General features: G+C 46.3%; 1 protein-coding gene across 12 annotated transcripts in view; it reads right to left on the bottom strand.

Moving 5' to 3' along the window:
* Positions 1-12,814, bottom strand: part of FRMD4A (FERM domain containing 4A) — a 545,903-nt gene that overhangs the window by 60,742 nt on the left and 472,347 nt on the right. For all 12 annotated transcript variants that reach the window (XM_038383022.2, XM_043498286.1, XM_043498253.1 and 9 more), the window contains 3 exons: positions 10,517-10,582; positions 10,276-10,333; positions 8,156-8,242 (listed from right to left, as the gene is read on the bottom strand). In XM_038383022.2, coding sequence (XP_038238950.1) covers positions 8,156-8,242; positions 10,276-10,333; positions 10,517-10,582 — 211 coding nt within the window. The remainder of the gene's footprint in view (positions 1-8,155; positions 8,243-10,275; positions 10,334-10,516; positions 10,583-12,814) is intronic.

The following is a 12,814-nucleotide window of genomic DNA, read 5'->3' as shown; positions in this document are numbered from 1 at the left end:
AGCCTAAATTGAAGAGCTCATGACAGGAATTATTCTGACCTGGCTGCTCATAACTGAACTAAACAAGGGCAGCCAATGACACTGTGCTGCCATCCTGATTATCACTATAAAAGTTTTTTTTTCTCCTGCTGATAGTAGCCCACCTTAATTAATTGGTCTCGTTACAGTTGGTATGGCAACACCCAGTTTTTCATGTTCTCTGTGTATATATATATATCTTCTTACTGTATTTTCCACTGCATGCATCCGATGAAATGGATTTTAGCCCATGAAAGCTCATGCCCAAATAAATTTGTTAGTCTTTAAGGTGCCACAAGTACTCCTTGTTTGTTTTTTTGTTTTTTACTAACCTAGAGGGATCTTCCACCTGCATTTTGGTGTGTGTGTGTGTGAGAGAGGTTTAATGTGTTGAAGAGGGTGGGTCTGGGATACTCCCAAAGGATAAGAAGAACGACATTGCCAGGAAAATGTGGCTTTACACCTGGTCTGTCTCCTGTCTCCAACACTGAATGTTTTCAGAATTAAAACAAGCAACGAAAAATCTGGTGTACTTTACTAGGCAAAACCTGCCATAGCTTGAAAATCAGACCATGCTATCGCCAAGCCCATCATCCAAAAAGCATAAAGGTTCAGCAATGGGAAAAGAAATAAGCACATCTAAGCACAAGAAGTCAGCAGGTAGCCCTTAATAGAGAGTTAAGCACAATGAATAATTTGTTAGAGTAATGCCACTGAGACTTTGCTAGCCTTTCAAAGCCATATTTCCTGAAAATGTTCCCTCCCATCCCTCCATTACTTGTATACTGGAAAATTTTAATTCCTTCTTGTAATATAAAGATGTTTGCAATGATCACAGGAAACATTGCTATTCCAAGAACAGACCAATTACCCACTGAAGCCAGTATCCTGTCTCTCTGAGATGCAGCCAGTGTTGGATGCTTTGGAGGAAAAGTACCTAACTGTGCAATGTTAGGGCTTGTCTCCACTTACTGGGGGATTGACGCGTGGTCCACCAGGGGTCGATTTAGTGGGTCTAGTGAAGACCCGCTAAATCGACTGCCGATCGCTCTCCTGTCGACTCCGGTACTCCACCCAAATGAGAAGTATAAGGTAAGTCAATGGGAGAGTTTCTCCTGTCCACCCCGTCTGGTGCAGACACCACAGTAAGTTGACCTAAGATATGTCAACTCCAGCTACATTATTCATGTAGCTGGAGTTGTGTAACTTAGGTTGACTTAGCCCCGTAGTGTAGACCTGCTCCTATACAGTGGAGAATTTTGCATATCCCATATCCCTGAAGGTATAAGATAGCCTGTCTCCAGAGAAATTTCCTCCTGACCTTCAAGAGCTAGAGGTTGAAGCATGACAGTTTACATCCCTTTCCAAACTCTTGTTTATTCTTTCAATATTCACTGTAGTAAATATGGATGTTCTTTAATCCATATAAATGTCTAATTCTTTATTCAATCTTGCTTAGTTTTTGGCCTCAGTGACATGGATGAGATGACCTTTTCAGGTCCCTTCCTGCCCTATATTTCTATGATTCTGTATCATGTGGCAATACGTTCCACAGTCTAATCAGACATTGAATGAAACAGTGTTTTATTGTTTCAGAGTAGCAGCCGTGTTAGTCTGTATTCGCAAAAAGAAAAGGAGTACTTGTGGCACCTTAGAGACTAACAAATTTATCTGAGCATAAGCTTTCGTGAGCTACAGCTCACTTCATCGGATGCAGTCAGTGGAAATGCATCCGATGAAGTAAGCTGTAACTCACGAAAGCTTATGCTCAAATAAATTTGTTAGTCTCTATAGTGTTTTATTGTATCTATTTAGAATTTGCCACCTTTCAGTTCCATTGACTGTCCCCTAGTTCTTGTATTTTGAGACAGAGTGAACAGAAGCTCCTGATCTGCCTTCCATATACCATTCAGTATTTTGTATACTTTTAGCAGTATTCTACACTTTGTGTTTGTTTATTTTGAGGGTCTGTCATTCCTTCACCACAGGAAACTCAAGTTTTACCACTTAGTCAATGAACCTACCAACTTGACAATGCCTCTTTATGCCCTAAAGCAAAAAGGATTTCTATTTGTTCTGCAATAAAAGAGCTCTTAATTAGGCTGTTGTTCCACGCCTGTTAATACCCCATTTTCTGTCTGGATCTAGGGAATTTCACTCTGCTCCTTGCTGTTCAGATAAGGCCAAGTGAGATCACATAGCAAGGTTGCTCCTTCTAAACAGTTTATTTATTGATTACTAGGATCATACTCTCAGTACACAGGCTATTTCTCTCTTAGGATACTGGCCAGACTTGACTATTTTGTGACATTCAGAACTACTGATTGCACATTTGCTATATGCTGTTAGGCACTAGGGATCAAATTCTGTTCTCAGTTACACTTGTGTAAATGTAGAATAAGTCTGTTGCAGTTACTCTGGATTTGCACTGGTACTACTGGTATCAGAATTTGACTCAGTGTGGGGAAAATCCAGTAAAATACCTAGAGCTTTGTGGATACCATATGCCAGGAAATGGCAATATTTTGGCAAAATATCTTATTGCTCGACTTCAGAGAACGGACACAACTGGAAACGCTTTTCTGGCTGTCACAGGAGAAGCTTTGTATCACTACAAACTCAGTTGGGGCTTGAAGAGTTTCCTTTGTGATATTCCACATCTTTACCTTTTACTCTGTCCTCAGCATCCTTCAAACCCTGTTTCGGAACTACATTCCCTCTGGTTGAAGAAAGATTTTGGAGCACGGGGAAGTGAACACATCCAATGTTTTATTGCCGTAGACTATCGAGCTAATCCAGAATAGTGCTGTCTCCCATTTAGCTGCAGCAAAGCTACATAAAGTACATGTCATTCCTTCGAGGCCATTCTGTTTCCAGCTAGCAGTGTCTGTTATTGGGCCATATGGAAACACTTTGGCTGACTTTGTTAATCGTTCACTCCCCAGCCTTTTTTGAGTTAATTGTTTGCTAAAACTATTAAAATGTATGTATTGAAGGAAGCCTTTGGACTCTTAAAACAGTGGGAGCATCTCACCAGAACCACAGAGAGATGCCTATTGCTACTACAGTCACTCAAGCATGCACTATTCATTATCATACAGCCACAGGTTATGCCACTTCTGCTTGATCAAATGCTGTTGGGAGCTCTTAGAACACACTGGAGATACAGCTGACTAAACTGAACAAATGCCACTCACAGACATGACAGTTTCCAAGTGGCGCTGTGGTTACCATGCTCTTCATATTCCAACTGCTATTCAACTTCAGAAAAATACCTAAAACAAAGAATCCCTTCCTAATAACTGGTATAAGTCACTGTATGGAGTCTATGGACTCCAACACAAGTAGGCTAATTTATACCAGTTGAAGAACTGGCTCAAACTATGTTGTAAGTTTTATCATGAATTCAATGCCAGGGAAAAGTGCCAGCCTATTTAAATCCTGGGATGGTGGGTGGGGCCCATCAAAGCAATGAAAGACCTGCCCCCTCAGAAGAGGGAGGAGCCAAAGGACCTAAAATGGATGACAAGAAATGAACCAGCAGGGACAGGGGTGCATACAATGCTGGAGACTGAAGTCTTCTGTTTACACATGGAACAGGTACAGCATTGGTTTTGGAAGCGGAAGCTTGTCCAGAGCTGGAAGAACAACCTTAAGGTGTAACAAGAGCGTGAAATTTCCGTGTCTATTGCGCCCTTGCCCTCAATGCTGGAAATGCAAACAAGGGTACCAATTAGGGATAATAGCAGAGAGGGCTGTTGTGATGTAAACACGTGTCAATCAGGAACTGTCTGAGATCACCACATTCACTTCATGCAGATCACTCAACAGTCATCAGGTAACAATTTTCAGTCCTTGCAGACCAGATCTGCATTTGAGCATGTAATTGGGAACAGCATGGGAACTGGAGCATTGTCAGGAGTGGTGGCAGTGCCCTAAAAGCGGGGGGACCACCCCCATGCCATGCCACCCCCAAGTCCCCACCCCACCCCTTCTCCCTGAACCCCCACCCTCATGCCATACATTCCCCCCCGAGGCCCTGGCCTCGCACAGCCCCTTCTCCCCAAGACTCCTCCCTTGCACTGCCCCTTCCCCAAAGACGCTGCCCCAGCACCACCTCTTCTCCTGAGGCCCCACCCCCCGCTCGCTCCTATAGACCCCCTCACCCCATTGCTCACCCGTACTTGTTCTGGAGCTCCTGGATATTGCCGGTGCTTTCTGGAGCTCCTGGACATTGCCAGTGCTTAATTTGTGCCAGGGCTTGGCAGTTCAGAGCCCCGGCACCTCTGGGCTTGGCAGTTCAGAGCCCCGGCACCTCTGAGGTTGCCACGTCAGTTATGAAAGTAAAAACATGGCTTGAGCCCCAGCACTTATTTCATTACAAATGAAGCACTGCCCATTGCCAACCCTCCAAGCCAACTACTTACTCCAAATGTCAGTCAGAAAAACAGAGCGGGGTGGGAGGAAGAAGAAGATTCAGAGTGAATGCTAGTGTAACTGCACTTTGGCATTTCCAGTGATTCAAAGCATAAGCAGGAGGGGTTTAAAAGCACAGCCATATAGTCATATACAGCTCCATAGTGCACTAAGAGCTGCATTCCTATTTAATATCCCTACCCCCCCCCCAATCCATTTGATACTCTGGGCCAGAGACTGAGCCCTGTTGCAACCCCAATGATGTCAATGGAGTTACTCCAGATTTAAAATGGTGCAAATGAGATCATCCTCTGCATGAACTTGCCTCTCTAACCTCATCAGACTTGCTGACAAACCTAGTCAGGATTCCACAGATATCTCGCTGATGTACCCCAGCCATTCACTAGAAAGCTGGTTTTGACTGAATGCTAATGGACTCATGTGAGATCGGCTAGCTAGTGTGGATTACAGTTCCACTTGCACACACAATAAGCTCGGAAAACTCTTGCAGGTGACATAATAGGAAACCATTACAGTCTCTCTTATAAGACAAGCGAGGTTTTTATATGTATTTAATACACATTTCTTGGTTTCAGCTGGTTCCTCGCCACAATTTGCTGCCTGTGCATTTTCCAGAGAGATTTTTTTTTTCCCATTGCAATTTTTCAATTTGTTCTTGGTTTTGGCATCATAGAGAAACTGAATGAGAAGGATCAAAAAAGCCATAAAGCTGCAGGCTTTCCTCCCTACATACTTTGCTTTACATTTACAGCTTCTCTGCAAAAAGTTCTACAAAGTGTTTCTCCCACTCCTCCTGCACTTGGAAAGCTTGAGACAACTTCTGCTTGCATGGAGAGGTGAATCAGATACCACAAGAGACTCTCAGATGCCATGATGATGGGTGCAATGTAAAAACCTAACTAGGCAGAACAAAAATTGTGCCACATTGAATCAACAGGGGTCGCTCTAACCAGAGAAGTTTTCTGGCTTGGGCTTTTTACTGTGCCAGGGAAAGAGAGCTTCAAATAGCATTTGGGGATCCACAGTGCATCCTTGGCCCACCTAACTCATGCCTTCCTCCTGCCAAGCTGCTTATATTAGGGGCAACACTAGCTGTCTGCGTTCCCCCAGTGGATGGGGTCTGCAAGCACTTTGCAACTCAACAGCACTGGGTAGGGTGACCAGATGTCCCGGTTTTTATAGGGAGTGTCTTGACGTTTGGGGCTTTGTCTTATATAGGTGCCTATTACCCCCCACCCCCGTCCCGATTTTTCACGCTTGCTCTCTGGTCACCCTAACTCTGGGTTACGTCTGATAGACTCCACTGAGAAATCATCTAGCCTGCCCGTTCCAGACCCCAAGATTTGTAATCACTCCCACTAAGCCACAGATGTTTCTAAGTCAGGCGGTATTACTGTCATGGTCATCATGGCTTTCACACAACACACAAAACTGCCCATTTGCCAAAGTAAAAACAACAATCTCAGCAAAAGCAATGCAAACTTCAAACTCTCAGCCAGTTTTCCTTGCTTACTGCCACTGCTCTTAGGAAAGACTGAGAGGTACATGGACCCAGCTTGCTGCCATAGGGACGAGAGGGCAGGAGGCAAGTAGGGTGAGGGCCATGGCTGTAGTCAGCGCTAACCTACTTTGGGGCTGAGCAGGCAGACAAGACCGCTCAGAGCAGCAGCAGGGAGAGAAGGGAAGACAAAACACGAGAGAACAAAGGCCTGACTCTCCCAAAGAGAACAGCGCTGTTGCCTCAAGGAGACAGGGTGTAGTCTCCTTTCTCTTGGATTCCTCAGGCTGATTCTCCCTCCCTATCATCCTTGCTTCTGCTTCAATCCTATCATAGGAAGCAGGCTGTGGCAGGGAGGTGCCCTGGAGGAGCAGTTTCTGCTGCTGACCCTGACTTTTGGAAGCAGATTCTAAGGACGTTTCTATTGGGGATTTGGCACTGATGTAGCTGTGTGAGTGCAAACCCCCTAGTGTAGACGCACTGTAAACCATCACTTGCATGAATGTGGCTTACTCTGCACGTAACGATTTACCCCAGTGCAATGCATCTGCACTAGGAGTTCATAGGTGCATCTTTGGTGGCATAGTCACTCCCTGTGTAAACCCCCCCCAACTGTGACAAGGCCTTGGTTAACTAATATATATTCTGATCTCCGCAGCATGAGTTCTGTTTTCCACCGTGGACAACATTTCAGTTTATTATAACTAAAGAACTACATGTGATCATCACCTACAAACTAATTTGCACGAAGAGGAGGAAGGTTGATTCTGCTGAAGCAGGCTGCATGGCCAAATGACAAATAGCCATTTGGCACAGAAACAACGCAGAGCTCTTAATTTAGTGGAAGCATTTACATCTGCTAATGTACTATTCAGTGTTCTGGGAGCTCAGCTGTGCATTGCCCCCTGGAAGCCAGGCTAGGATCTGCCGCTTTCTGATAGCTCACTGGTTCCCAGGTAGGAGGAATATTGTTAGCTGATGTTGCGGGCCAGTCTGCGGAGCAGTGCTGAAAGGTGTTTCTTTCCGCATTAGGTTGCACTGCTAAGGAATAAAGGCTGGGGGCATAACACCAAAAAATGGGAGTCTATATCGGAGAATGAGCTCAGGTGACCCAAACATTCCTTCCGAAGAAATTCCAGGATGTTTAAGCTGATTTTATTAAAATTTCTTTGCCTAAATTATCAATGTGACTACTCATTTTGGGTGCCCCCAGCTTTGGGTGTCTAATTTGAGACACCTCAGTGGGGCCTGATTTTCAGAAAGCACTGAGCACCTCTTCCCTCCAAACCAGTCTCCTCTAAGGGTGTCTCAAGTTGGGCACCCAAAGCTGGGGGCACCCAAAATGACTAGTCACGTTGATAATTTAGGTGGATAAAGAGGAGGTGCCCAGCTTGGCTCATCACTTTTGAAAATGTAGGCCAAGCTTGTGCTTTAGAATAAAGCTGCTTGCAGGTAATGCCTTGACTTGTGGGGTTTTTCACAGCAGAGTTCCCAAACAAGTTAAAGCACAAGTGGGAATGCTTTCCTTCTCTTTCTTCAGGTGTGTGATGAAGCATTTTTATCATTGTTTGATTGATACGGGCCCTTAACCATTAAAATATCCACTCATCAAAGTTAATCTGGCCCCCTTAAATTTGCCATTTTGCTCCCTGAAACATGATGCTTTTTGTCCTGAGGGGGAGAAACAAAACCCAAAACTCCACCAGCCCCTTCCACTCTCACCCTTATTTATATGTCTCCAGTTCTCTTTACTTCTCTGATCGTTTATGGCCTGAGCCAAAGTGCCACCAGATCAGGTAATTAGGGATGACTCCTCTGAACTACTGAGCATCCTCAACGCCAACTGAAGCCAATGGGGTTGAAGGTGCTCAGTATCTTGCAGGATCAGGCCATACATTCCCATTTATGATGCTTTTGGAGGAACTGGGGCAAGACAAGATGAATACAATAGCTTAAGCTGCAGTATTTAACAGTGCTCAATTTTTCCCAGCATTACAGCACTTCAATAAAGTAGGGGCGAGTTCTGCATGTCAACTTTCAGTAGACACTCAGGCAGTGTTGGAAGAAACTCCTTATATCCTCCCCCACCATCCTTATACATCAGTGATATGACTCAGTGCCAGAGTTCAGCACCTTTTATGCTGCCCCTCAATCACGAGAGGTGAGCCCATCTCTTAGCAGCCTGGGAAAGAAGACACTTACCTTTCTTGGTTTCACTTTGTCATGGTAGTCGTACTGAAAAATGCCCTTGTAGCTAAGTCCTAACCACCAAGGAATTCCCTGCTTGTCCTAGGAGATAAAATAGAGGGAATGACATTGTATGGGAGGGGGACATTCTGGACACACCCTGGCAGGAGCTGTGGAAGCTACCTCAAAGTGTGTGTGGGGGGGCACTGTCGCCCAAACCCTGGCCCCAACCCCACACTGCCCCTTCCTCACAGGCCCCACCTCCACGTCGTCCCTTCTCCCCAGGCCCCCACCCTTGTACTGCCCCTTCTCCTAAGACCCCGCCCCAACGCTGCCTCTTCCCCCAAGGCTCCAACCCGTGCCACCTCTTCCCCCGCCAATACCTCGTCCCCACTCATCTCTTCCCTTCAAGACCCCACCCCTGCTCGCTCCTCTTTGCTCCCTCTCTCCTGTTGCTTGCCCTTACAGCTGGTAAAAAGTGGTGGGGCTATGGCCCCCTGATCCCCTCTGTTCAGGTGCCCTTGCTCTCTGGCCCAATATTCAAGGGAAGGATTTCTCTGTGTGTGAGAAGGATCATCTCGTACCATGCCAGAGGATCCCTGAGTCACAAAGAGCCCATGAACATGGCACTTTTATCTTGGGCATATAATAGTTTATGGAATGCACCAAATCACATCAAATTACTAAAAAAACATCCCCATGGAAGGATCTCCTTGGGTTCCCCTTGCAATGATTCATCCTCTCTGATGCCCCCCTTCCTGCAAATGTCTCAGTCTGAACACTGTTCTGTCTGGCCTTGGAGATTGGAGGGGGTGAAACCCAATAGCCCAGCTGACTTGGATTATGTGTGGGAACCCTGACATCAGTCGATAAAATGCAGCGCTAATGGGATCCGATGGCTACCAAGCGATAAGGTCTGACAGACTTGGACTGAAATGCTTTCCATCTGAGTGTGCCAGAAAACTATTTTATGGAATAATGAGTGATATTTGATACAAGCTCTGTTTAGATTTAGTGAACTGCAACCCTCAGTGAAACGATTCCAATTTGCCAAGATGCTGGAGAAGGGCAGGGGGAAAAAATAGCAAAAACAAAAAACAAATTATGCAGCAAGGTGGAAAATGACTATACTAAGCAGCAACATGGGAATCACGCCTCCTAACTGCAGTGTAGCCATACCCTAGGTCTGATTCAAAGGCCACCCAGTGTAATAGTTGCTAGCTGACAACTGACACACACTCACCAATCGAGAGGAGTTCACTGGAACAACCCTCAGTAGTAAGCACTGTGCACAGCAGCAAGCATTTGCAGGTTTGGGCACCAAAACCCAAATCATTCCCTGCAACTTCCACCCACTGAAGTCAATGGAAGCTGGGTGTGCAGGAGGGCTGGGGGACCCTGCCCTGTGACAAGGGATGGGCAAACCATTTCAGGTCAGCAAGATGTAGCCAACAGAGTTCTACTATCTGACTTGTGGCTGCCTCTCTCTGAATACTGGGTGTGGTGAGGGGGACGGGCCAGGGAGATCATATTTAGGGTATTTATTGTCAAAATTGTTTCTATTGTATCATAAGTGTGAAAGAGACTTTGTAGATGTACAAGAAAGTAACGTCCTTGTACCTAAAACCAGGTAGGTCAGTACAGATAATGATGCGAGCCATCAAAACTCCGTGGGTGCTAAACAGGGGGAAATGCTCTGGGGACAGCAAACCTAGCTTCCTTTTTTATATTTATTGATATCACTTGTTAAAAACCTCCACTGCTGGGCAGGCCTGGAAGTGGTAGAGGCGAGATCATGAGTCCACCTTGGTGGCGGATTGCTAAACAAACGGGGTGAGCCTGGAAGAGGGATTTAATGAGGGAGAATCCCAGCATGAAATCCAATCAGAAGACTGCAAGCTGGAGTCAATTGCTCCAGCCCTAGTGGAGGGGATGCTGGAATTTTATCTTGAAGAACAGGATTTTCCTCTACTGAATTGTATTTACCAAACAGTCACTGAATAGTTGAAACAAAGTTTATCTTAACAAAGGAAGTGAAACAGTACTTTCAGGAAAGTGCAGTGTAAACAGAGGCTAGAATTTTTGTCACCATCATCAGTTTAATTCAGTAAATGCCCTTTGTCGGTGGCACATACCTTTACTGCATAATAATGGACTCCATACGTTGGGAGGGATTCTACAATGCTCATGTAACTGCATAATGAAACATAAGAAGAACAACAAGACTGAGGAGTGGGGTTCTCCCGAAAAAGCATCTGCTTAAAAAAAAATAAGTTACTAGACAGGAGACATAGTTATGTGCAGAATTTACAGCCCAGTGTAGACTATCTCCTAGCAAACAAAGGTCGCCCCCCAGCATTGTCCTTCCCAACTTACTTTACAATTGCTTGGCCTCTTGTCTGACCACTCAGTTTCTTGTAATGCTCGATGACTCTGTCCTCACTGGGAAGGGAGACAGAATCTTGTTATTTTTATCTCAGCTCAATAAACAGAGAAGATTTCAATAGGGGAACAGGCATTTCTGTTACCTACGGCTACCAGCCTAGGAAACTAAGAGGGTGTGTAACAGAGACTACCCAGAATGGGACTGTATTCAGCTCCAGAGAAAAGGAAGCCAATGCAGAACACAAGATGGGATTGCAAAGAGAAAGGTTTCTGGATTGTGCTAGTTTTGTTAAGGGAAATGGGATCGACTCCCACAGACTTTCTTCTCTATGCCTCAGTCTCCTCCTCGTTGCGTTTTGTTTTGTTTACAAGAATGCAAGTTTTGTCTCGAGACAAACTGTGGCCCTGTGTTCCCCTTGCAGGCCTGAAGGAGCCTCTTGGCCAGTTGAGCTACTGACACTCACAGCAGGCTGGGTCCCGAGCCTTCAGGAGCACACCTCAGTCCTCATTGCTACCGCACAGAGGACAAAACCATGTATGGGAGTCAGCTTCACTACAGAGAGCAGGCTTGAGGCTTGTTATTACTCAGGGCCAATCTCTTAGCATCCACAGAGCTACAGAGTAAGCCAGACTTGTAACTCCATCCTTAACTGTATTGTCCTTCACTAGTGAAGCAGATATGGATCACAGGTCATAGAACCAGGGTGACGTGAGCTATACTATGAGTATGAGCGGCACTCTCAAGGGCAAATTATAGACCATATTTGGATCTCAGTGACATGGGTCTCCTTTGATTTCAGTGAAGTCACTCCTGATTTACACCCATGTAACAGAACAACCTAGCCCGATTACCCGCTCAAACTGGTTTTATATTGGTGTAGCTCCAGTGGGCCAGCCTGATTCTCTCACCTGCATCAATGTAAATCAGGAGTAATGTTAAAGAAGTCACTTGAGTTACACCAGTGTAAACCGATCTGAGAGGAGAATCTGGTCCTCAGGTGTAAATTAGAATCTCCTGGCCTTTGTGCCTTTTCACTGAAGGGAAGATTCTCTGCTGTGCTTTTGGTATGTCTACACTGCAGTTAGACACCCACAGCTGGTGGGCTGCAGATCCACCTCGCAGGGTCCTAGAGCCCGTGCTCCACCTGAGCTGGAATGGCTATACCACAATTAAACTGCCCTGCAATCCAGAGTCAGCTGGCATGGGCCAGAGGTGGGGTTTCAATTGCAATGTAGACATACCCTCAGACGAACAGCACCGAACTCACAGCCCAGGAGGAGGCTAACGTGTCTTTCAGCCAACTTTGTGCCCTCCCAGTCCTGGGCTGCTCTGGGGGCTACATAAGTCTCTGGCATAACTCAGCCAGCCTTGGAGGCCTGTCTAAGTTATGGCAGCCTCCCTACAGGCCACAGCACTGTCTGGAAATTCTGCAGAGCTGCATGCTGCGGCCCTGTCCCCAGCACACACCCCTATCCAGGGCTTGCAATAAAGTTATCAGGATGCAGCCTTATGGCTGTGCACTAGTGAGTAGGGTTGCCACCTTTCTAATTGCTGGTAACCGGACCCCCACAAGGTCCTGCCCCCAAGGACCCGCCTCTTCCCCCAAGGCCTGGCTCCAGGCCCCACCCCTGCTTTGCCTTCCCCCAAACCCTGCCCTCATTGCTCGCTCCTCTCCCTTCCTCCCCCACATTGCTGGCTGCAAGTTGGAGGCAGCCTCGGCTGAGCAGGGACTGGCTTAGGTTAATGACCCAGTGGCAGTGCCTCCCCCTTACCTGCGATAACTGGACTTTTGGTTCGGTTCCCATTTAGGGTTGCCAGGTCCCCTTTTTGACTAGACTTTCCAGTCAAAAACCTGGCACCTAGCAACCCTAAATGGCACCCGGACACAGAAGCCAAAAACCAGACTGTCTGGGTAAAACCTGGACAGGTGGCAACCCCACAGTGCCTGCCCTGAGGGAATCCTCCCCCCTCAGCGGGAACTGAATCTTTTGAGGCCCCTTTATGCTTCTCCTGTCCTTTTATATGGTGTAAATGGTCAGGTTGGGGTGGGGTGGGTGATGAGCTCACCCCAAGTACTTAGAGACCCCGGCCCTGGAGGCTTTGTGGAAATCTTTGCAAAACGTTTCACTTAGCAACAGTTCTGCTTACATAACAGTGTCTTCTCCTCTTTGTATTTCTTTCCCCTTGTGTTTATTATTGCGCCAGAACCATCCACGCGGAGACAGGATCTTTGTTGCAAAGGTGCTAACCTACCCCTGCAGTGCGGAGCTCAGCTGAAATCATAACCC

The sequence above is a fragment of the Dermochelys coriacea genome, chromosome 1 (assembly GCF_009764565.3).
Source record: "Dermochelys coriacea isolate rDerCor1 chromosome 1, rDerCor1.pri.v4, whole genome shotgun sequence".
NCBI lineage: Eukaryota > Metazoa > Chordata > Testudines > Dermochelyidae > Dermochelys > Dermochelys coriacea.
This window is presented reverse-complemented; position numbering and strand designations above follow the sequence as displayed.